General features: G+C 52.1%; 1 protein-coding gene across 3 annotated transcripts in view; it reads left to right on the forward strand.

Annotated features, from left to right (window-relative positions):
* The window catches only part of KLHL29 (kelch like family member 29), a 331803-nt gene that overhangs the window by 287325 nt on the left and 22070 nt on the right, over window positions 1–22408 (forward strand). For all 3 annotated transcript variants that reach the window (XM_086325713.1, XM_086325712.1, XM_086325714.1), the window contains one exon: window positions 16555–16693. In XM_086325713.1, the coding sequence (XP_086181839.1) occupies window positions 16555–16693 (139 nt within the window). The remainder of the gene's footprint in view (window positions 1–16554; window positions 16694–22408) is intronic.

Raw genomic sequence — 22408 nt, forward strand, 5'->3', positions numbered from 1 at the left:
TTCCTCCTGGGGTTGGAACTGTAGCTACCCACCCAGACCTTCTTATTCCATGGAGTCCCTCTCATCCCCACACACCCAAGGCAACACTCACCCCAAGAGGGAGCTGGCTCAGACCATCACAGGAGAGTTATAGAAGCTCCAGACCCACAGGTGGCTAAAGTGGCTCCCAGAGCAGGCCCAGCATCATCCCTGGGCCCAGACTGGAGGCTGTGGCTGGAGCCAAGGAGGACTGTCCATCAGACTTGGTGTCACAGCTAGGGAGCCCTCCAGGTCAGGAGCCCTCCATTTGGCCAGGCTGCAGAGTCTCAACATCTTCAAATTCCAGAGGATTCTCCTTTCTTTCCTTCCGCTTTTGGTCAAAGCCATTCACTCCATCAGCAAACACCCTCCCTGCCCCTCCTGACTCCCCACACTGGAGTCCTATCTGTGGACACTCAGTCCAAGGGCCTAAGAGATGAGGAAATAACCTTGGCTCTGTGGTGAGCCAGGTGCGGTGGGATAGGAGGTGGAATTTGAACCTGGTCTCATGGGACAGGTAGACGAGTCCTACAGGATGAAGGGGAGGGCATCCCAGATGGAGGGAAAGGCTGGCCTGTCCAGAGAGGGCTGGGAGCTGCCCCTCCACATCCACACCACGCCCTTCATGTCCCATCACAGCCATTATCCCCCTCCCCCCTACCCACCCAGTGAGTGTACAGTGGCACCTCATGGCAGGAAGGCTCATGAGGGCAGAAAGTAGGATGGCGGGGTCCCCTTGGTCTCCTCCCCACCAGCACACAGTGATACCCCATTCCCTTAGGCTGACTTCTCCTGTACTTGGTCTCTAGGGGAGACTGGGCTGGGGCTGGGCTTCTCAACCTTTGAGCCATGCAGGGGGTGGAGCTGCCCCACGTGCCCACCCCTAGTCAGCCTCTAAGCATAGTGGCAGGTGCCCGGCATGCCCACCCCTGGCATCCAGCCCACCCAGAGCAGGGGGACACCAGAACCCAGGGCTGTAGCCCAGACACAGGCCCAGCCCCGACCGGAGCAGGACAGTTTCTCTTGGGCTGTTGTTTCTTAGTCACTAAGTAACGTCCAACTCTTTTGCAACCCCATGGACTGTAGCCCACCAGGCGCCTCTGTCCATGGGATTTCCCAGGCAAGATTACTGGAGTGGGTTGCCACTTTCTTCTCCAGGGGATCTTTCCAAACCAGGGATCCAACCCGCATCTCCTGCATTAGCAGGTGAATTCTTTACCACTGAGCCACCAGGGAAGCCCTCCTCTTGGGTAATTACTTCTAATAACAGTTTGTAAAAACAGTACTCTGGCTTTATTATAGAGTCTAAATAGGTTCCACTTCTCAAGAAAAATAGACTGTCAGGTTAAATACCTGTGGGGAAGTGACTAGGCAGAGAAGGGTATCATTAAAGTCGGCAGCTACCATATGACCCAACAATCCCACTGCTGGGCATACACACCAAGGAAACCAGAATTGAAAGAGACACGTGTACCCCAATGTTCATCGCAGCACTGTTTATAATAGCCAGGACATGGAAGCAACCTAGATGTCCATCAGCAGATGAATGGATAAGAAAGCTGTGGTACATATACACAATGGAGTATTACTCAGCCATTAAAAAGAATACATTTGAATCAGTTCTAATGAGGTGGATGAAACTGGAGCCTATTATACAGAGTGAAGTAAATCAGAAAGAAAACACCAATACAGTATACTAATGCGTATATATGGAATTTAGAAAGATGGTAGCGATAACCCTATACGCGAGACAGCAAAAGAGACACAGATGTGTAGAACAGTCTTTTGGATTCTGTGGGAAAAGGCAAGGGTGGGATGATTTGAGAGAATAGCATTGAAACATGTATATTATCATATGTGAAACAGATCGCCAGTCCAGGTTCGATGCATGAGACAGGGTGCTCAGGGCTGGTGCACTGGGATGACCCTGAGGGATGGGATGGGGAGGGAGGTGGGAGGGGGGTTCAGGATGGGGAACACATGTAAACCCATGACTAATTCATGTCAATATATGGCAAAAACCACTACAGTATTATAAAGTAATTAACCTCTAATTAAAATAAATAAATTTTAAAAATAAATACAATAAAATACCTGACAAAAAAATAAAGTCAGCAGCTCCGTTGAGACAATGCTATGCTATGCCATGCTAAGTCACTTCAGTCATGTCCGACTCTGTGTGACCCCATAGACGGTAGCCCACCAGGCTCCCCCATCCCTGGGATTCTCCAGGCAAGAACACTGGAGTGGGTTGCCATTTCCTTCTCCAATGCATGAAAGTGAAAAGAGAAAGTGAAGTTGCTCAGTCGTGTCCAACTCCTAGCGACTCCATGGACTGCGGCCCACCAGGCTCCTCCATCCATGGGATTTTCCATGGATGTACTGGAGTGGGGTGCCATTGCCTTCTCCGGTTGAGACAATGACAACAGTGCAAAACATCCTATGTCAGGGAAATCCACCCAGAAGGTCAAGGAGCATGGCCCGCATGCGTGCCGAGACAGGCCTGTCCTTCCTGCAATAGTGTCTTGGCCATCAGGCCTGGAGCAGCCCCAGGAAGTGGTCCTGTGGGTTCCAGAGCTACTCCAGGCCCTGGGAGTCAAGGAATGAGAGGCAGCATCTCTACCCCACCAGAGCTCACAGTCTAACCAGAGACAGACTTCAACAGGCAAAGATCACCACAGAACGGGGAGGGACTGGCAAGTGAGAAGCCTGAGCTATCAAGAAGGAAGTGGGGTCAAAGCGGGTGTCAGGAGGGCCCATCTGGAGACCCTTCTGGGGACCCTATGGGCTGGAGTGACCCAGGACCCTGCCCGCCAGTGTGAGGGACAGGTGTACAGGGCACATGGCTGGTAGACAGGGCACCACGCGTGGGCCCACCTGAGGCAGGACCAGGAACTCTCTCCTCCCTAGTGGCCATGGTGTCTCCCAGGTGTGACACCTCGGCTAGCTCGGGCACCCTAAGGCAGACCTGACCCTCTGGCCCTGCAACTGGCACCTGCTCACCTGGAGGGCACTGCCCCACTTTCTTCTTTTAGGTTTATTTCCTAATTTTCCTAGAATGATGGTGGCAATTAAAGACCATTTGCAATAGAAGAAACTGAACTATGGCTTAGGCTTTCACCTCCCCTGAGATGACAGGGTTGAGGTGTTGCCCCAGACCTGAACCTGGCCAGGCCCTCGGGACGGGTGAGCACAGATGGAGACCCAGGGGCAGATGGCCACAGAGGGACACCCTTGCAACAAAATTGTACAGGACATACTTGGGGCAGAGAGGGGTCCCCATCCCCCTACACACACACACAAACACACACACACGCACACACATGTGCGTGCGTACTCACTCCTCCCCTGCCTCCTTGCCCCAAGTCCTCCATGGCTGTGAATTCTCTTCTCCTGTGATGTGATTCACAGAGCTCTGAGCTGCCATTAGCCCCTGGCATCTGGGGTTTCCGTTTCATTTCCTTCTTTACCTGGGTAACTGAACTGATTGTGCTCCCAGCTCCGGTTCACTAATTCTCACAAATCCTTTTAAACTATTGATTTATTTGCTGGAACCGTGGCTCTCAGAATTCTTGGGAGATACTGGGTTTTGCTAAAGCATGTGAGGGAGGGCTGTGTGTCCCTTTCTCCTGACCGGTGCCCCGTCCTTCCCAGTACCTCCTCCCACCCCTTCTCTGTGCCATCCTGTCCCTTCCTCGGGTGGGTGGCCAACTATCCAAAGCCCAAGCTGGCTGGACCTTCCTGATGAATCGCCTCCAGGAAGCTTACAGCCGAGTGAGGTTCTCTGGGATGTCCCCACACATGATAATGTAGGCCTTGGGACTGTTGTCTGGTGGTTGGGCTCTACAGTCCTTATTTGAGATCTCATTTCCTCACTTGGGTCCACTCTTCTGTTTGCAAATCATGCCCTCCCCTAGGGTCTGCAGTGTTGGGTGCAGAAGCTCTGGGTTCACCTCACTCTCCTCTCCACCCCCCACCCCAGCCCCCTTTGCTCACCCACACTAACAACTGTCTCACCCGGGCTTCCCTGGAGCCTGGTGGAAGGCAGGTCAGTGGGGTCTCTGGGTAAAAGAGGATGGGGCCGTCATGGTGGCCAGTCAAGGTGAAGAGGCGAGGCCCCTTTGAGAGTCCAGGGCAGTGAAGGAGGGAAGCAGGGCTCCCTGTAGGCCCTCCTGCCCTGGGCTGCCCACTGGGTCAGCAGCACTCCTCACTTTTGCCCCAGATGAGGAAATCCGGTGTGCATGGCAGTGTATTTTTCAGACCTGGCACCTGGAGTCACATCTTCTTTGCTGGAGGCTGGGCTGTGTTGAAGGTTGTGGTGGCCGCTGCCATTAGCTCCCTGGGTACCTTAGTTGAGCTCTGAGTTCATATCTATCTGGGGGCATGTTCAGTATTGACATCTTTTTATTCAAATTCTCTGGCATGGCCTTGCTCTAGGATCTCACGGGTATTCAGAAAGCTGACATCTTGCCCCTAAAATAATGAATGGTAAATCAGAAAGCTGTAAAATGGTAACAGAGCCCAGAAGAGAGCACAGACTGTGGCTTCTCCTCAGAAGAGGGCCTCTGTCCTTGGAGCCCCAGAGGCAAGGCCTGGGGCCCCACTGTTTGAGGGGTTGGTCCAACGATGCAGAAGGAATGGAAGCAGCAGCCAGCACCTGGTTTCTGAATGTCATGTCTCAGGCCTCGCCCGGAGGTGGGGACCCTAGAGCACTAAAGGCAGGGACTGTACTCAGAAGTCCTCTCCTGGGCCCCAGCCCTCCATGGACTCTCCAAGTCCTGTGATTCTGCTTCCCCTGCAGACCTCAGGGCCTCTCCACCATCCTCCGGGCTCTAGGCCGGGCCTCACCCTCCACTACCTGCCCACAGCAGCACACCTCGGGGCAGGGTCTCCAGTCATTTGTCCCATTCCATCTCAACCCTCTGTGCCCCAGGTGACTGGGGTCACTTTTTGAAATTTCCCTCCCAGGCCCACAGTCTACAAGTTCTAAGCACAGTTTATCAAGCCTGTCATGGGAACTGTGGCTTCGCTGCGGTCCAGCCTCCATCCTGCCTGTCCCCAACCCCTGCTCCAGCCTTACTTGACTGCCAGCCGCCCCTGCTGTGTACTAATACAGGGCTCCAGGCCTCCGCACAGACAGACCCCCTCCCCCCAGTACCCCATGCTCCCCACACACCCCGGGGAGCCCCGCGGAAGGAGCGTTCACTACACAATGTAATACAGGTGCGTTCATGTCTGTCCCACCCGGGGTCCTGGGACGCCAGCCACAGACTGCAGCTCTGATGGAGTTCAGCAGAGCAGGGATTTATCCAAGGCTGAGCAGTCGTCCCGCCACTCTGCTTGGAACTCTGCACTGGCACCATCTCGCCTACCCCTGCTGCTCAAGTACCACTGACCCACCAGCCTGAACAGTCACCACCACCACTATAGTCATCGCTGGCTGGCCCTACATGCCTCTCTGGAACCGCCAAGTCCAGAGCACAAGCCTCAGACTGGCTGAGCCCAGGACTCATGGCAACATGCTGGTAGCCAGGGAGCCACCTCCACTCCACTCCCATGGGGACAAGGTCCAGTTCCCCACCCAGCGTGGGGCTCTCCCCAGTAGAAAGGGGGCTCCGATGCCAAGCAACCAAACTGACATATGTCCACTGCAACGTCTCCCTCCCCCATCAGACTGTGAGCTCCTTGGCGATGGAAACTGGTTTATCTTCATAGTCCAGGGCCTGGCACATAGTAGGTCCTCTGTAAATGTGTGTTAGCCTGTGAGCTAGTAGGTTAAGAATAATACCCCTCCTCGTGTGCCTTTGGTTCTCCACAGTGGCATAGCCCATCATCACCTGCCACCCCCTGCTCTGTCTGGTCATCCCAGGGCCGCCCATCTCTCCCTCCTCAGTCAGCCTTCAGCACCACGGCTGAGTGTGTATGTAGCTCTTCTCCAGCTCCTCACCATGGGTGCCTTTTGTCCCCACTGAGCCGCACTCTCCCCCAAGACAGGGATAGTCTGGCTCAGCTACTGCCTCACCCGCTCAGCTACTGCAGCTCCCACCCCCGAGCCTGGCTCTCAACCTAGTGCTCTGCACCTTGAAGGTACCTGACAAATGTGCTTTGGCCAGTTGACTATGTGCCTGGGGAAATTCAGGGGAAGGGCATCAGAAAGGGTTGGAAGAGCAGACTGGCTGTCAGGAAAAAGGGAAAGGCTGCTGGTGGGCAAAAGGCCAGGGGTGGTGGGGACAGGCACAGTGTGAAGTAGGTGGCCCCAAAGGTGAGGGGCGAGACCCCTCATGGTTGAGTCTGAGCAGCCTTTTTAAGTGTAAGGGACAAGACTGATTCTCTCATTCCCTCTCGTAAAACCCACCCATGGCATCCAGACTTCTCTGGGATAAAGACCTGGGGAGGCTTTGTTTCTTTCACAGCCTAGTACAGGCCTGCCTGCTTCTCACACTGCATACTCAAACATACACATTCACACACACACATATGCTCGTACACATACAGGCATGCTCATACACACATCATATGCTCACACACACCATACATTCATGCCCACATACTTAACACACTTAAACACACACATACATTTCCCTATGGTTCACACCTTGCCCCTGCAGCCCACTTGGTCAGCTCCTTCACCATCACCAGCCCCATGGAAGCCTCTCTGCTCTCCATGGAGCAGAGTCAGCCCCCTCCCATGTGTCCCCTGCCCAGTGCTTGCCCCTCTAAACCTTCTCACCCAGCATCACAGTTATTTAGTGTGTCCCCTGTTACAGTGAACCCCTCAGATCTGCAAACATGTGCATTCACATGTGTCCTGGGGACCCCACTAAGTGACCAGCCCACGGGAGACAAACAACACCTGTTTAATGGATAAATAAGTGAGCCAAACAGACACAAGGTACCTGAAGTTCCCAGAGTCTGCCTCCAAAAGGGACATCCATGTCTCAGCCTCATTCAACTGTGGACCCAGTCTCCTGCTCCAGGGTGCCCCTAACCTCTCTAAAGCCCTGCGCATTACTGCCTGCACCCCGGGGCACTTGGAGCTCTCCAAGGTGCTGAACTTGGTTCGTTCACTTGGTCCCTATCTGTCCTGGCCTCTTGACTCCAGTTTCTGTAGCCAAGAACCACCCCCACATTCCAGGAATCTACTCTCTGATGGAAAAGAAGCTGTCTTTAAATACACTATAGGCAGAACCAAGTTAACAGGGACACAGAGCACTATGAGAGTATAGAGAGAGGAGAGTGCTCCCCATCCCCAGCCTCAGACATCTGTTTCAACTGTGTCCCTGCTGCCAGACCCAATCTTGTCCTCCCCTAGTCCCAAGGACCAAGGCTCCTCCCAGTGTCCACCTCCCTAAGGAAATTCTAACCAAGTTCTAGCTCCTTGAGGGGGCCACCTTCCCTCCAAAACCCCTGACCCCTGGCTGCTCCCAGATCATCTGCCTTGGGCTCCCACCAGGCCCTTGGGAACCCCACTTTCACCATCCTGACTTGACTCACATGGATCTTAATTCACTGCACATTGGCCATCCCCGCTCCAGCTCCCGGCCAACCTCTCTGCACTCTGCTCTTGACTTCATTTCTCACCCAACTCTCCTAAGCCCTAGCCTCCGTCCAAGATCTCTCTGACTCCTCCCTCCTTCAATGACCTTTTCATCCTCTCCTGCTCAGAGTATTCCCATCACCTCCTTGGCTTCCTTGAAACAGGGGAAGGAGCCAGGTAGAACCTTCTTTAGCAGGGCAGGAAGGACTAACAGCTGCCAGTGTCGACCTGACCAGGCACCTTCCTCCAGATGCAGCCTCAGGGTTTGCCCAGTGGCCTTCCCTGCTCAGCCAAAGCTTTGCCCCCACTTCTGCAGCCTTCTGGCAAGGCTCCTCAAGCTTGTGCTGGGATTCTAACACTCTACTCCTCACCCTGCCTTCCTTCATCCCTCCCCAAACAAAATGCCATTCCCTTTGACTCTTATCCCCAGGTCACAGGCCAGAGCAGTTAGTGAAGTTATTGGCCTACATGTGGGCAGATCTTACCATCCAGGCAGCTGGGACCCTAGAATGTTGAGAGGGGACCTCCTCCCTCTGGCCACTGTGTGTGAAACTCCCTGTTGTGAAGAGTTGCCTGAGGGTTCCAGGCTGCACCTGTGCTCAACAGAGCTGGTGGACTAGTCAGTCTTTCCCAGGAGGGCCTTTAAGGCTCTTCAAAGCCACAGAAGCTGGGACAGAAGAAAATAAACCCTTCCCTGAGGAGGACCCAGTGAGTGCAGTCATGCTTGAGCAGCCAGAGATGCCATACAAAGTATGGGGTCATCATCATTATTATTAACATTCATGTCTCCTGAAGTTAGAAGGGGTTTGGTTTTCACATTCTTTCCCTTTGATTCCACAGAAGTGTGACATTTCAAATGGTTCATTTGGATCATGTTTTGGGCAAGCTATTCTTACCACCCAGAACATGAATGCATCTGGTCTGTAACACACCCTGAATTCCAATCAGAGAGGAACTTTTCGTGCAAAACATGGTGTCAAGTGTTCAGGGGGTATAGGGGCTGCAGAGAAACAAGCCCTCTGGGAGATCACACCCTAGAAAGGAGACAGACAGGTAGGCATTCCTCTGGAATTAGGCAGCCAGGAATCTCTACTGCAATTGAGTCACCAACAAAGTCTCATGGGACCACTGAAGGGGTCTGTGATCAGGGAACTGGGTTAGAATTCTTAATGGATGAAATTTAAGCTGAGGCTTAAGGGATGGATGAGACTTTAAGAAAACAAGGGTTGGGGGATACTTGGCCAAAGGGTCGGAAAGAAACAACCAAAGTGAAGGAACAGGACATAGTGGGTATGAATTCAGAGAGAGAGCTGAGGGGTGTGGGGACATAAATAAAAGCTATAATCAAAGATTAAGAATAGGTCCTACACGGTTCTGGGAGTCACTGGGAGGAGTTTAGCAACGAGGGATCAAGCATTCCTTGCCTAGGTGGGTCTCTAGATGAGGAAAGAGCCCTTTCTCAAGGTCACAGGGCAATCATGGTGATTCTGAGGCTTGACCTAAGTCTCCCAGTCATGTTTCCCCCACAGCCAGGCTGGCAGCTGCCTCTGGTCAGTCCTCAAATCTAAGAGACAGAGGAAGAGAAGGGGATGTCCCTGTTAGCTTTAGGAGGGCTTCCAGAAATTTTAAGGAGAAAACTTTTGATGATTTTTATATCTTCTTGGAGGCCATGAGGATGTTCCAACTGGAAGTTAAACTTCATTCTGCCCAGCAAAGGCTTAACCAACACCCAGAGGTGTGCAGCCCTGGGGCAGGGGCTGTAGGGACAGAAAGGACCTTGGGTGCCAAATGTCACTGCTTGAGAAATATCTGTCACCCAGGGTTGGACAACTTGGAAAAGGCAGGCTGCTGGGAGGTGGTGACTGCTCTTAGGGCTTTTGTTCCCTTTCAGGTAAATGGCAGGAATTTCCATTTGGACAACCAGACAACCTGACTAAAACACTGAGTCAGGCAGGAAGGCTTCTCTAGAGAATCCCGTTTCCAGGGTGGGGTTGCCCTCGGGATGGTGGGGCTAAGACAGCGTGACTTCCCAGGAGAAGGCCTATCCTTCCGACTCAGGCTGGGCGTGCAGCCCACAGGTTTCATTCCATCTTACCAGAAAGCTGGAACCCAGCTGGCTCTCAAGACTGATTCTGAGCCCAGTTCTTCTTTGTAAAAGGAGAAGGCGGAGATGTGTATATGTGACGGCGGAGGAGGGGAAAAGTGAAAGAGCGGTGTCCCGCTTGGCAGCCCAGCCACTCCCTGACTGCCTGTGAAAGAAGCAGCAGGAGGCTGTGTTTGTGTAAAGCCACCATTTGTCCCCACGGTGTCGACATTCATCGGGCTCCTGCTCCCGAATAAATTATCCGCTGGGTGTGCGTGACACAGCCTTTGCTGGGCTTTCTCAGTATATTTCACAACTGCTCTGAGTTTATAATTGTTTCAGATCCTTTATCAAATATGTGTCATAAAGACCAATGGAATCGGGTGCATTTATCACCTAGCTGGGTTCTTACTTGAGCTCTGAAAAAAATTATTTGGCAGCACAACCTTTCTCGGGGCTCTAAGTTAATGGACTTCTCTGCTGCAAAGCCACTGAAATTCGTTGCCTTTTAATATTTGACATCTCTTCCTCTTTATTACCACCTCAGACAGCTCTTCCAGTCCAGCTGGAACGAGCCCATTAGTCTCTGACAAATAACTTGTGTCGTTTGGTGAAAAATATGCAGAAGTTTGGCTGCAACTTCATCTCCAGTCTTGGTTCTGTTTGTGGCTTCGCTCTTCTCTAAGCAAAGCATCCAGGGAATTCCCTGGTGATCCAATGGCTAGGACTCCAAGCTCTCACTGCTGACGGCCTGAGTTCAATCCTTGGTCAGGGAACTAAGATCCCACAAGTCGTGCAGTGTGACATATAAATTAAAGAAATAAATAAAGCTCCCTCCATTACAAAAAACACACACAAACAAGCAAAGCCTCCAGCCCCAGACAGACCCTTCTCAGGGTCTGCCGTCTCCTTTCTCTCTGATGCCACTGGCTGCTTGATTCATAGAGCTGGGTTACCCTAATCAAGTTAAATGAAGTTTGAGACAAGGAATTTAGAGATGTCTATGACTAGGTATCAATAAATAAATGCTTGGTTTCAAAAAAAAAATAATTAGCCTCACAGCAGTACTTTTCACAGCAGCTCAAAGAAAGAAGCAACCCAGGGGTCCATTGACAGATGAATGGATAAGCAGAAGGTGGTCAGTACACACAATGATTCAATACCTGGTTGGGGAACTAAGATCCCACAAGCCAAGAGGCACAGTCAAAAAAAAAAAAAAATTAAAAAGGAAGAAAAGAAGCCTATCTGTTCTTCCCATAGAAAGGAAGGACATTTTCACACATGCCACAACATGGATGAGCTCTGAGGACAGTGTGCTAAGTGAAATAAGTCAGTCACAAAAAGACAGATACTACACAATTCCATTTATACGAGATACCTAGAATGGTCAAGTTTATAGAGACAGAAAGATGTGAAAAGAGGAAAACAGGGAGTTGTTGTTTAAGGGGTACAGAATTTCAGTTTAGCAAGATGAAACCTGCGCAGCAGTAAAATGTATAATATATAACAGTTAAATGTATAACGTAGAGTAATAAAATGTATTTAACACAGCTGAACTTAAAAATGGTTAGGATGGTAATTTTACAACAACAGTGGAAAGAATGAACTTCAAACTGAACCAGCAAAGGAGAAACAGACACAAAGGAAGTTCTCTGAGCATTTGAGTTCATCATCTATTCATGCCTTCGATATCAGTTAGGTGTTGCTGCATAACAAATAATTCTAAGATTTAGTGGCTTAAAACAACAACCACTTCCCTTGTGGCTCAGACAGTAAAGAATTCACCCGCAATTCGGGAGACCTGGGTTTCATCCCTGGGAGGAGGTCAGGGCAACCCACTCCAGTATTCTTACCTGGAGAATCCCCATGGACAGAGGAGCCTGGCGGGCTACAGTCCATGGAGTCGCAAAGGGTCAAACATGACTGATCAACTAAGCACAATAAGCACAGCACTGTTCAGGTTGGGCTCAGGTGTCCTGGGTCAGACTCAGCTGATCTTGACAGGGGCTGGCTGGTCTAAATGGCTCATCTGTGAGGCTCACCTCTGCTGCAAGTGTTCTCTCATCCTCCAACAGAAGTAGCCCAGGAGTGATCAAATGGTGGTGGGGGCGTGAATTCCCAAAAAAAATAAGCAAAAGCAAGCAAAGCCCCTTGAGGCTGTGGCTCACCCTCACAGAGTGTCCTTTCAACCAAGTTTTCAGGTCTGAAACAAGTCACAAGTCCAGTCAAGATTCAAAGGCTGGGGCAAATAACTCTACCCTTTGATGGAAGGGGCTGCAAAGAATTTTTGCAATCTTGCACACTGGCTGTATATATATGTCAGGCCATGTGCTAAGTGTTGAGGATAAGATACAGTCCTGTGCAGGAGACATCCATGTAAATAAATAATTACAACACACAGCATGCTCTAAAGAAGTAAGCACGGGATGCCAAGGACAGTGGAGGGCCAAGAAATCTGGAGGGAATACGGGAAAGAGGCAATGAGGCCTGGGACAAAAATAATACCTTAACTGGTATTGCAAGGGAAAACGACGATTAGGCCAAAGAAGCAGGGAGGAAGAAAGACCTGAGCAGAGAGGCAAAGAGACGAGTGAAGGATGGAGGGGGACCTGCCTGGGGTTCAGTGAGGCTTCGGTGGGGAGTGAAGGGCTCACGGAGAGGGGAGGAGCTGGGTGTGGGGTAGGGAGACATCACAGAGGGTCTGGCTCCCATGGCTGACCATGGAAATACTTAAGCAGAGGCTGACGTCAGGCTGCTGTGTGGAGGGGGCTTGGAGGGGGAACAGGTCAGAAAAGAGTAGACAGACTTGGAGGCTGTTGCAGGGACTCAGGTAAGAGAGGATGGCAGCTCCGGTGGGGCGCTGATATGAACGGGATCAGAAGTGAATCAGTGCAGAGATTTCTAGGTGGTAAATGAGGTAGGACTGGGTGGGAGGGGAAGGGAGGAGCAGGGAGAAGCCTAGTGAACGGGTGGGCCCATGCTTTCTTCTGGGTGGTCTGAGCTGAGGGAGTTTCCCAAGGAGGGGCAAGGTGGAGGGCACAGGGGAGCCACTTGGGTGGTCAAGGCAAGGGTGTGGGGTCCCCACTCAAAGCCAAGAAGACCAGGAAACAATTTCCTGATGCCAGCCTTGAGCCCTGAGGTCAAGGCCTGTCCTCCTTCATAAGTCGAGGCATATTCTGCTTGTGGTGGAATCCAATTTGAAGACATACCCCCTGCCAGGCTCTGCCCTGAGGCCTGCAGACCACCCAAGCTGGGCACTATGTGGCTGGTCTGAAGGCTTCTCCAGGAACTCACAGGCCTTGAAGCCCTTCAGACATGAAAGGGTTTCCTGTACCAAGACAGGGTAGGCAGGGGGGCAGCTTGTGCCCAGAGCCCATCCTGGCTTCCTCCCATGGATCCTCAGTCACCATGTCCCCAGATGCCCGCTCTCCAGCTGGGCACTCAGCCAGCAGCAGTAAGCACGTACTGACTGATCAATACTTCCAATGCACTCGGGGCCCTGCTGTGAGAAGAACTCCCCTGGTGAGCCCTTTCATAAATTGAAAAATTCTCCTGAAACTGAGTAATCTTGCCCAGCTATTAAAACTAGATTTCCGCAAAGCGAGGGTAGGAAGCGCCCACAGTTCCAAGGACCTGGCTCTCCAAGAACCTCCCAGATCCAGCCTGGGGAGCAGGCATCGCTGCTGGGGCCGGGACTGCAGATGAAATCATCCCTGGGAATTTAGTTTGAAGGAAAATTTTCCAAAACAATCAGAATGCTTTGGGCCCAGAAGGCGTGGCGTTCTGTGCAGCTAGCCCTGCATTCTCCCCATTGCCTGAGCAGGGTTAACTCAGAAGGCGTCTGGGGCCGTATCCATCTCTCAATGCAGTGACCACTGGGGCCACCAGAGCACATGCCCATGGTGCTTGGGGGAACTGAGTGCCAAAAGCTGGAGCAACTTGCCCAGGGTCACCCAGCCAATTAGTGGCAAAGCTGGAACAAGAACCAGAAATTCCAGCCCAGAGCTCTTTCTCCTCCGTACCCCCCACCCGATCAACCCATGGGATTTCACTCCAAAAGGTGACATCATCCATGTGGCTCACAGTTTGGGAATAAATTCAGCTGGGGCTCTTTTGTGGAGCTAATGTGCGATACGAACACAGCAGTTCAGCCTTAACCCAGCCCAACCCTGCAGGTTCTTCCTGAGTCGGGTCCACCCCAGCAGGCTGTGTGCTTCAGGTCCCCAGTGCCAACTCTCCCCAGGTGTCCCACGGCCCCAACCTTATCCCTGCAGCTGAATTCATCACCCTCTCCCTTCCCGAGGTCCCCCCAGAAGCGGGAAGTGGTCTTCATGCACCCCAACCCCGTTATGGTTCCTGCAGAACTGATGGCTGTGGTGGTTGTTGTTCAGTCACCCAATCATGTCCGATTCTTCGAGACCCCATGGACAGCAGCACGCTAGGCTTCCATGTCCCTCACCATCTCCTGGAGTTTGCCCAAGTTCGTGTTCATTGCATCGCTGATGCTGTCCAGACATCTCATCCTCTGACTCCCTCTTCTCCTTCTGCCCTCCATCTTTCCCAGCATCAGGAACTTTTCCAATGAGTCGTCTGTTTGCATCAGATGACCAAAATACTGGAGCCATGGTACCCTTGGCCTAAATGCTTGTGTTTTTTTCTGGTCCTTCTGTCACCGTTATAGCTCAGGCCTTTGTCACTTCTCACTTGGATTGCAGAGTGATCACCACCATCAACAAAAACATCGAACTTACCACCACTGAGTGTTTAGCATGTGCTGAGCTCAGGGCTAACAGCTGACCGTGGGATAGTGCCATTAATTTTCACCAGAAGGGGACATGGAAGTTCTGGGGAGTCTGGGTAACTTTCCCAAGGTCACACACCGATAGGAGAGTTCAGGGTCTCCCCCAGTCCTGGCTCTGAGGCCCAGCTCTCTCTCCACAGGGTGCTTTCCTTCCCTGCACACTGCCTCTGCCATGACCGTTGGAATCCACCCTGGCCACCCCCTGCACAGAACCCCTGCTGACTTCCTTTTGCCCAGAGCGTTAAGCTGGCTCACAGGGTTTTGAGATCTGACCCCCTGCTGTCCTCCCATCACATCTCTGTCTCTCCCCCAGGCCTTGTGTCTGTCCCCTGTATCCGCCCCACCGTGTCCCCCTTGCCCTCCACCTGGGGCTTTGCGCCCTGCTGGTCTCCCTTGCTCCAGGTTGGAGCACATCCATGGAAGCCTTTAGAGTCCCCAGCAAATGAATGCCCTCCCCAACACACACACACTCCTGTAGGTGCCCTGCGGCGACCCCAGCTCAGAGTGATGTTGGTTTGGTGAGGGACAGTGATTTGGCATTGCCCGAGCCCTCGGTACCCACCCCCTGAGTTCCCAGTGTGTCCTCTCGAAGGGTCTGGCTGACCTCAAAGCCCACAAGTTCTTGCCCATCCCTGATTGTGAGCATCTGATCTTCACCAAGTTCTGGGAATGGAACAGAGGGAGCCTCCATCCCCATTTTACAGACATAGAAACAGAGGCTCAGGAAGCACAGGGCCTTGGTAAATGTCAGAGAATGAGCTGGGCTCGGCAGGTATTGTGGCAGGCAGTTGATGAGGGCCCAGGAGGACAGAGATGAGTGGTCAGGCTGGAGCAAGGCCCACTGGAGGGTAATTGCAGAACACCAGCCAGGGTGCTGCAAAGACTCACCCAGGGGGCTCGAGGTTCCAGTGGGGGACTTAGAGCATGGGGCTCAGTTCTGCAGACCACCCTCTCCCATTCAGCTGCTGAACAGTCTAGGTCATTCTAGCCCAAGAATCTGGACCTCTGATGTCCAGCTACCAGGAAAGCTATAGGCAGGCTCTAACCAGGAGGAGGTCAGGTTGAGGGGCAGGCAGGCTGGGCAAGGCTGGTGGGAGTGTTGCTCCTCTGAAGGCTTTAACTTTGTAAGTGAGAGTGTTTATATAAACTAAGCAGAATAGCTGTTAGGCTCTCCTCCTTCCCTCCTCTGAGCCTTGAAGTGGGTCTGGGAGAAGCTTCTGACATGCCCACATTCGGAGCCCAAGCACCTGGGGCGCTCTCTGTGCCGGGCCCAGGTGGCCAAGACACCAGACCAAGGTAGGTGTGCGTCAGGCTGGAAGGCCACTTCTTGGAACCTCCTGGGGCTGCAAGCCAGGCTCTCCTGTGCTGAAGACGCAGTGAGGGGAGGGGGTCCTGAGAGGATGACTCAGGAAGTGGGAGGAGGTATAGACTATCCTTGCCCCTGGCTTGCTTCCCCACCCTCACCCCCAAACCCCCACATCAGCCCCAGAAGTGTGAAAGGGAGGTGCTCATCAGGCCCCCACTCCACCCCTACTTTCTTGGGGGCCCCTCCCCAAGGAGCTCGCCCCAGCCATGGCTGTGAGTATCTAACGTAAGGGACGCTGTTTTTGCAGGTTTTGTGGTTTTTATTCCTTTGAACCATATCCAGCCCATCTTACATCACAATGCCATGCTTTACTTGGTATCAGATACATCGGCACTCATTGGCATTTGGAGAACTTGTTCTGTAGTTAAATTCCAGTTTTCAGTTGTCTATGATGATGTATTCTCTGTGTTTCCAATTGTCGGTATGGGAAACTTTTCTCCCAGCCTTTCAATTCTGGGTTTGGTTTTTTTAGTTTCTGGGTTTTTTTGTTGTTGTTTTGTGTTTGGTTGTTTTTTTTTTTTTTTTTTTTGCTTTTGAAAGTCGTTATTCCTTTGATTATGTGACCCCTCCCAGTTGCTGCTTGTTTACGCATTGTTTGTGACTTCTTTTGACTGTCAGTGTTTGAGCCAGTCTTGCCAAGAAACAGTATCAAGTATTTTCCTATTTCTCTACTTCTTGAAAAAAAAAATTTAATTAAAAAAAAAACTCTTAATGGGAACCTGGCCCTGTCTGTCTTCTCTGTTCTGCAGAAATGTTGAAGGAATTGAACCAGCAGCGCAGAGCGAAAGCGTTTACAGACCTGAAAATTGTTGTTGAAGGCAGAGAGTTTGAAGTCCACCAAAATGTTCTAGCTTCCTGCAGCTTGTATTTCAAGGACCTGATTCAAAGGTTTGCCTTCCTTCCAGCTGTGGTCGGGTCTGTTCCTTTGTAGGACGCTTTTGTGTCGCTTTTCTCCTCCCCTCTCTTACAGGTTCCTGAAGCGTGACTCCCTGTCACAGAGCCAGTAGCCATCTCTCCTCCCCCTCCTCCTCCCAGTGCCCTCTCACACACAGCCTCAGAGCAGCCACTGTCCCCAGCCCATCCCACACAGCTTCGCTGGTCCCTGGGGTTGGGGGGCCTCTGCCAGCAGTAGGCAACATTCCACCCCACCCTCGAGGATCCTGCGTTCTCAGTGGCTCACAAGCCCTCCCTGAGGTTAGGAGGACTGCAGACTCCACTCTAAGGGACCACTGCACACTGCCCCCGCTGGGCCAGCACATGTCCCCAGCACCATCACCACTGCTGTCGACAGTGAACTTAATGCCAGGACAGCACAGCGACCAGACCGTCCCCCACCGAGGAGCACGAGGCACCCATGGGGCCGCTTTTCCAACAGCCCAAGTCAGGGAGAACTGACTTGTAGCCAAAGCCTCATTCACGCTGCATGTCTCAATACTTGTACACTGAGCCTAAGCCAGCCCTTCTGAGCACAGACCAGGTGTGTCCTAAACACGGTCTCTCTCAGCCTTTGCTCCCCTCCCCTCCTACCCTCTGCCCCGGCTATTTCTACCTGAATGAGTCTTAATGGTGCATGAGCATCTTTTTTTTTTTTTTTTTTTCCATTATGTTGATTTTTTTTTTTAACTTGTCTGCTTCATACCCTTGCAAAGAAGTCAGGGGCCACCTTCTAGCGCCTTAGTGAGGGACAGCAGACGAGGGGGCCGGCCCAGGGTAACGCTCCTGTTTCTCTCACCCATCAGCAGATTAATGCCGCTGCTCATTTTGCCTTGCAGCCTCTCCGGGGCGGACGCTGAGCCGGGACTGTGCTCAGAGTGGGAGGACAGACCTCTGCTTGCTTCCCACTGCTGTGTTTGGACTTGCCAACTAACCCCAGAGTGACTGTGTTTTGTTCCAGGATGGCACACTGGCCGGCATCTCCTTTCCAATCTGTTGTGTCCTTTCACTTCGAGCTGAGCTGCCTGGCGTGCAAGCCCCGCGCAGCCGCGCTGGCCCCAGCCATGCAGGAACGGGCAGGCTCTTTGTGACTTCCAGTCCCATGGATAGCTCGGCTCTCCCGCCCCCGGTGCTTGGGTTCTCTCTGACCGAGCACAGGGGTTGGGGCACGAGCTCTGGGGTGAAGGGGCACGGCCAGTGGCTTCTTCGGGCCAAAGGAGGTCTTTGTGCTGCCACTCTTGGCAAATTCTCAACTGACAGTGGCCGGCACCTGGCCACTGGATTGCAAAACCGGCATCCTCGGCCTTGGTCCCTGCTCCAGATCGCTGGAGAGCACAGAGGGGGCAGGATACAGGGGCAGCTTGGTACTTAGCGATGGCCCAGCCCTGGGCTAGAAAGATGTGGGCGAGGGGAGTGCAGGAGCTCTTTGACTATTGTCAGAGACCGTACATGTAAAGCCAGAAGCTCGCACATGACAGAGAAGAGACACGGCTAGGTGGGAACCCAAAGTAGTGAAGGCTTCTTGGACAGACCGAAAAGAAGAAGGAAGAACATTCCAGGCAAAAGATGGGTTGCTTGGAATGTTCTGGAATGCAAAGAATGTTCTACAATGTTTTAAAATGTTTCAGGCAAAGGATGGGTTGCCTGGAATAACAAGCTGAGGACAGAGACAGTCATGAGCAGTGGGGATGAGGAGATGGCCCTCCCAGAGAGAAGTGTGAGCTAGGGTAGGATGTCATGGCAGGCCCTGACCTCCAGGCCAGGGCCCTGGGCTTGCTCTGAGGGTGTGGAGCCCGTCAGGGTAAGTGGAACGGAGATGCCCACCCTCAGATGGGAGAACTGCAGGATGGGCCTCAGTGACCCTAACCAGAAAGGCTGGATGCAGGGGCTGAGCAGAGCTGGGAGCCAGGAGACCTGGGTTCTACCCCTGACTCTGTCCTATGACCCCAGTCAGGTCACGTCCTCTCCCTCGGGCCTCAGGGTTTCTCATCTGTAAAACAGGAGGTTGGTTCAAATAATGTTCAGGTTTCCTTCCTGCTCTCACAAGGTGATGGTGAGGGGATGGGCAGGGCTTCCTGAGTACATGCGCAGACAGGCAGGTCCATGGACCAAGGTCAGGGGCGAGCTGGGGGAGGTGATGCATTGAGTGTTTGGCCTGTCAAGTTTCAGCAGCCTGAAGATACCCAAGTTGAGATGACTGGTAGGCAGCCAGAGGTCTGAGGTCTGGGGAGACAGGGCTGAGTCTTCAGCATACAGGAGGGTCGCTCAGCAGGAGAGGAGGCCACGGCAGAACCCAGAAATGCCCTGCAGTTCAAAATCACAATGCCAGAAAATTCCAAGGCCGTCTAGCTCAGGTGGTAAAGAATCTGCCTGTAAAACTAGTCTTCCTGGGTTCTTCTATCCCTGGGTCAGGAAGATCCCCTGGAGAAAGGAATGGCAACCTGCTCCAGTATTTTGCCTGGAGAATCCCATGGGCAGAGGCTATAGTCCAAGGAGTCGCAAAGAGTCAAACACAACTAACCAAGTCAAACACGACTAAGCAATGAACACCTTCACTTTCTAGTGGTTAGGACTTGGCACTTTTACTGCGGGGACCCAGGTTCAGCCCCTGGTGGGGGCACTAAGATCCTGCAAGAGGCAAGATGCAGCCAAGAAAAATTCCCGTTGTTAATTTGCAGGTATTTAAAATTTTACTTCTCTCGTCCTAACCATGGGTACACGTCACTATTTCTGCCCACAGAGGCCAGGAGATGCCTCCATGGGGACGAAAGCAGACTCTATAGGAAGATGATCTCCCTCCCGGCCGTGTAAAACCCTTGAGTATTTCACATTCTTAGTGGTCAGGGAGCATCTGCCATTGCCATGTCACGTCTGTCTCCTCGAGTCTGTGACCCCAAGACTTAGTGTGCCGTAGACAGAATGACCCAGCAGGAGAGCAAGGCCCTGCCCGCCAAGCCCCACGCAGGGTCTTTCCTCTCAGACAGCTGCACTAACACAAGCAGAGGTGTGGGGATCATCTGTGGGCCACGACACCCTGGCCCCGCCCTTCCCCAGGGCATAGGTAAGCCCTGTCAGGGGCAGGGGTCCTCCCTCTGTTGCCTGGGACCCCAGGCCTGGGGGCTCTGGCTGGCCTCCTTCCAGCCTCTAGCCTGGCACAGGTGATGCAGTCCTTGCTCTGAACCCACTGAGGACCCGACCCAGCATCAGCCCCAACCCCAGTACAAGGCCCTCACCTGGAGCCACAGACCAGACATGGGGAGCCCAGTCATTCCCTACTCTTCACCCAGCAAGCAAGCAAAGAGCCCCTCCTGGGTCAGGGAACCACTGGATGAGATGGGAGCTGGCCCTTGGGGAGACCACGGCTCGGGGAGGAAGAAACTGTAAAGTGTGACTGGGAGTGCAGGATGAAGGCAGCAGAGGAGGGTCGGTGGCTCCCAGCCCAATTGCCTGACTCCACAAGGGAGGGAAGTTTGGAGACGGCCCCTGGGATAGGGGTGGCATCTGGCCTGGGTTTTGAACCCAGAGAGGAATTGGCCAGGCAGACAAGCTCACGGCTTCAGGATGGCAGGGGGGTGATGGCAGCACAGGTGAGCAGATATCCCTGCAACGCCAAGTGCAAAGTGAAGAAGGAGGGGACGAGGTGGCGCAGAAGGCAGGAGCCAGCTCACAGGGCTTTGTTCTAAACCTGGGGGTGTCATGTTCAGGCTTGCAGTTAATAAAGATGACAGTTGGACCAGGAGTGGGAGAGCCAGGTATCAGAGTGTCCTCTGGACCAGCCTTCTCAGCTCAGAGCCCTGTCAGTGACTCCGCTAGCAGCCCCCAGCCCAGAGCCCCATTCTCCAGCCTCCAGGCTGGACCCACCTGTTCCTCCTTCACCTGGGTTTATACCTTTGCTGAGGCTGCAGCAGCCTTTTGCCCTTCATCTTCCCTTATTTAGTTGCAAACTCTAGTCTTCCTCTGACAAGGCCGAGACCCAGCCCACAGGGAGACCTGCTGAGATGTTTCCACACTGAACCTGACGAGCAGGTGCTCCATTCTACAGATGAAGGGATTGAGGCAAGGGATTCTAAGTAACCAGCAGATCTGGGATTCAAACTGAAGCCCTCATGCTCTTCAGCTCAGTCGCTCAGTCATGTCCGACTCTTTGCGACCCCATGAATCACAGCACGCCAGGCCTCCCTGTTCTTCACCAACTCCCGGAGTTCACTCAAACTCATGTCCATCGAGTTGGTGATGCCATCCAGCCATCTCATCCTCTGTCGTCTCCTTCTTCTCCTGCCCCCAATCCCTCCCAGCATCAGAGTCTTTTCTAATGAGTCAACTCTTCGCATGAGGTGGCCAAAGTATTGGAGTTTCAGCTTCAGCATCAGTCCTTCCAAAGAACACCCAGCACTGATCTCCTTTAGAATGGACTGGTTGGATCTCCTTGCAATCCAAGGGACTCTCAAGAGTCTTCTCCAACACCACAGTTCAAAAGCATCAATTCTTCAGCACTCAGCTTTCTTCACAGTCCAACTCTCACATCCATATATTACCACTGGAAAAACCATAGCCTTGACTAGATGGACCTTTGTTGGCAAAGTAATGTCTCTGCTTTTGAATATGCTATCTAGGTTGGTCATAACTTTCCTTCCAACGAATAAGCATCTTTTAATTTCATGGCTGCAGTCACCATCTGCAGTGATTTTGGAGCCCAAAACCACAAAGTCTGCCACTGTTTCCACTGTTTCCCCATCTATTTCCCATGAAATGATGGGACCAGATGCCATAATCTTAGTTTTCTGAATTTTAGCTTTAAGCCAACTTTTTCACTTTCCTCTTTCACTTTCATTAAGACGTTTTTTAGTTCCTCTTCACTTTCTGCCATAAGGTGGTGTCATCTGCATATCTGAGGTTATTGATATTTTTCCCGGCAATCTTGATTCCAGCTTGTGCTTCCTCCAGCCCAGCGTTTCTCATGATGTACTCTGCATATAAGTTAAATAAGCAGGGTGACAATATACAGCCTTGATGTACTCCTTTTCCTATTTGGAACCAGTCTGTTGTTCCATGTCCAGTTCTAACCGCTGCTTCCTGACCTGCATAGAGGTTTCTCAAGAGGCAGGTCAGGTGGTCTGGTATTCCTATCTCTTCCAGAATCTTCCAGTTTATTGTGGTCCACACAGTCAAAGGCTTTGGCATAGTCAATAAAGCAGAAATAGATGTTTTTCTGGAACTCTCTTGCTTTTTCCATGATCCAGCAGATGTTGGCAATTTGATGTCTGGTTCCTCTGCCTTTTCTAAAACCAGCTTGAACATCTGGAAGTTCACGGTTCATGTATCGCTGAAGCCTGGCTTGGAGAATTTTGAGCATTACTTTACTAGTGTGTGAGATGAGTGCAATTGTGTGGTAGTTTGAGCATTCTTTGGCATTGCCTTTCTTTGGGATTGCAATGAAAACTGACCTTTTCCAGTCCTGTGGCCACTGCTGAGTTTTCCAAATTTGCTAGCATGTTGAGTGCAGCACTTTCACAGCATCATCTTTCAGGATTTGAAATAGCTCAACTGGAATTCCATCACTTCGACTAGCTTTGTGCGTAGTGATGCTTTCTAAGGCCCACTTGACTTCACATTCCAGGATGTCTGGCTCTAGGTCAGTGATCACCCCATCGTGATTATCTGGGTCGTGAA

Source organism: Bos grunniens, chromosome 11 (genome assembly GCF_055505025.1).
Source record: "Bos grunniens cultivar Pamir isolate PY7600 chromosome 11, Bosgru_T2T1.0, whole genome shotgun sequence".
Taxonomy (NCBI): Eukaryota; Metazoa; Chordata; class Mammalia; order Artiodactyla; family Bovidae; genus Bos; species Bos grunniens.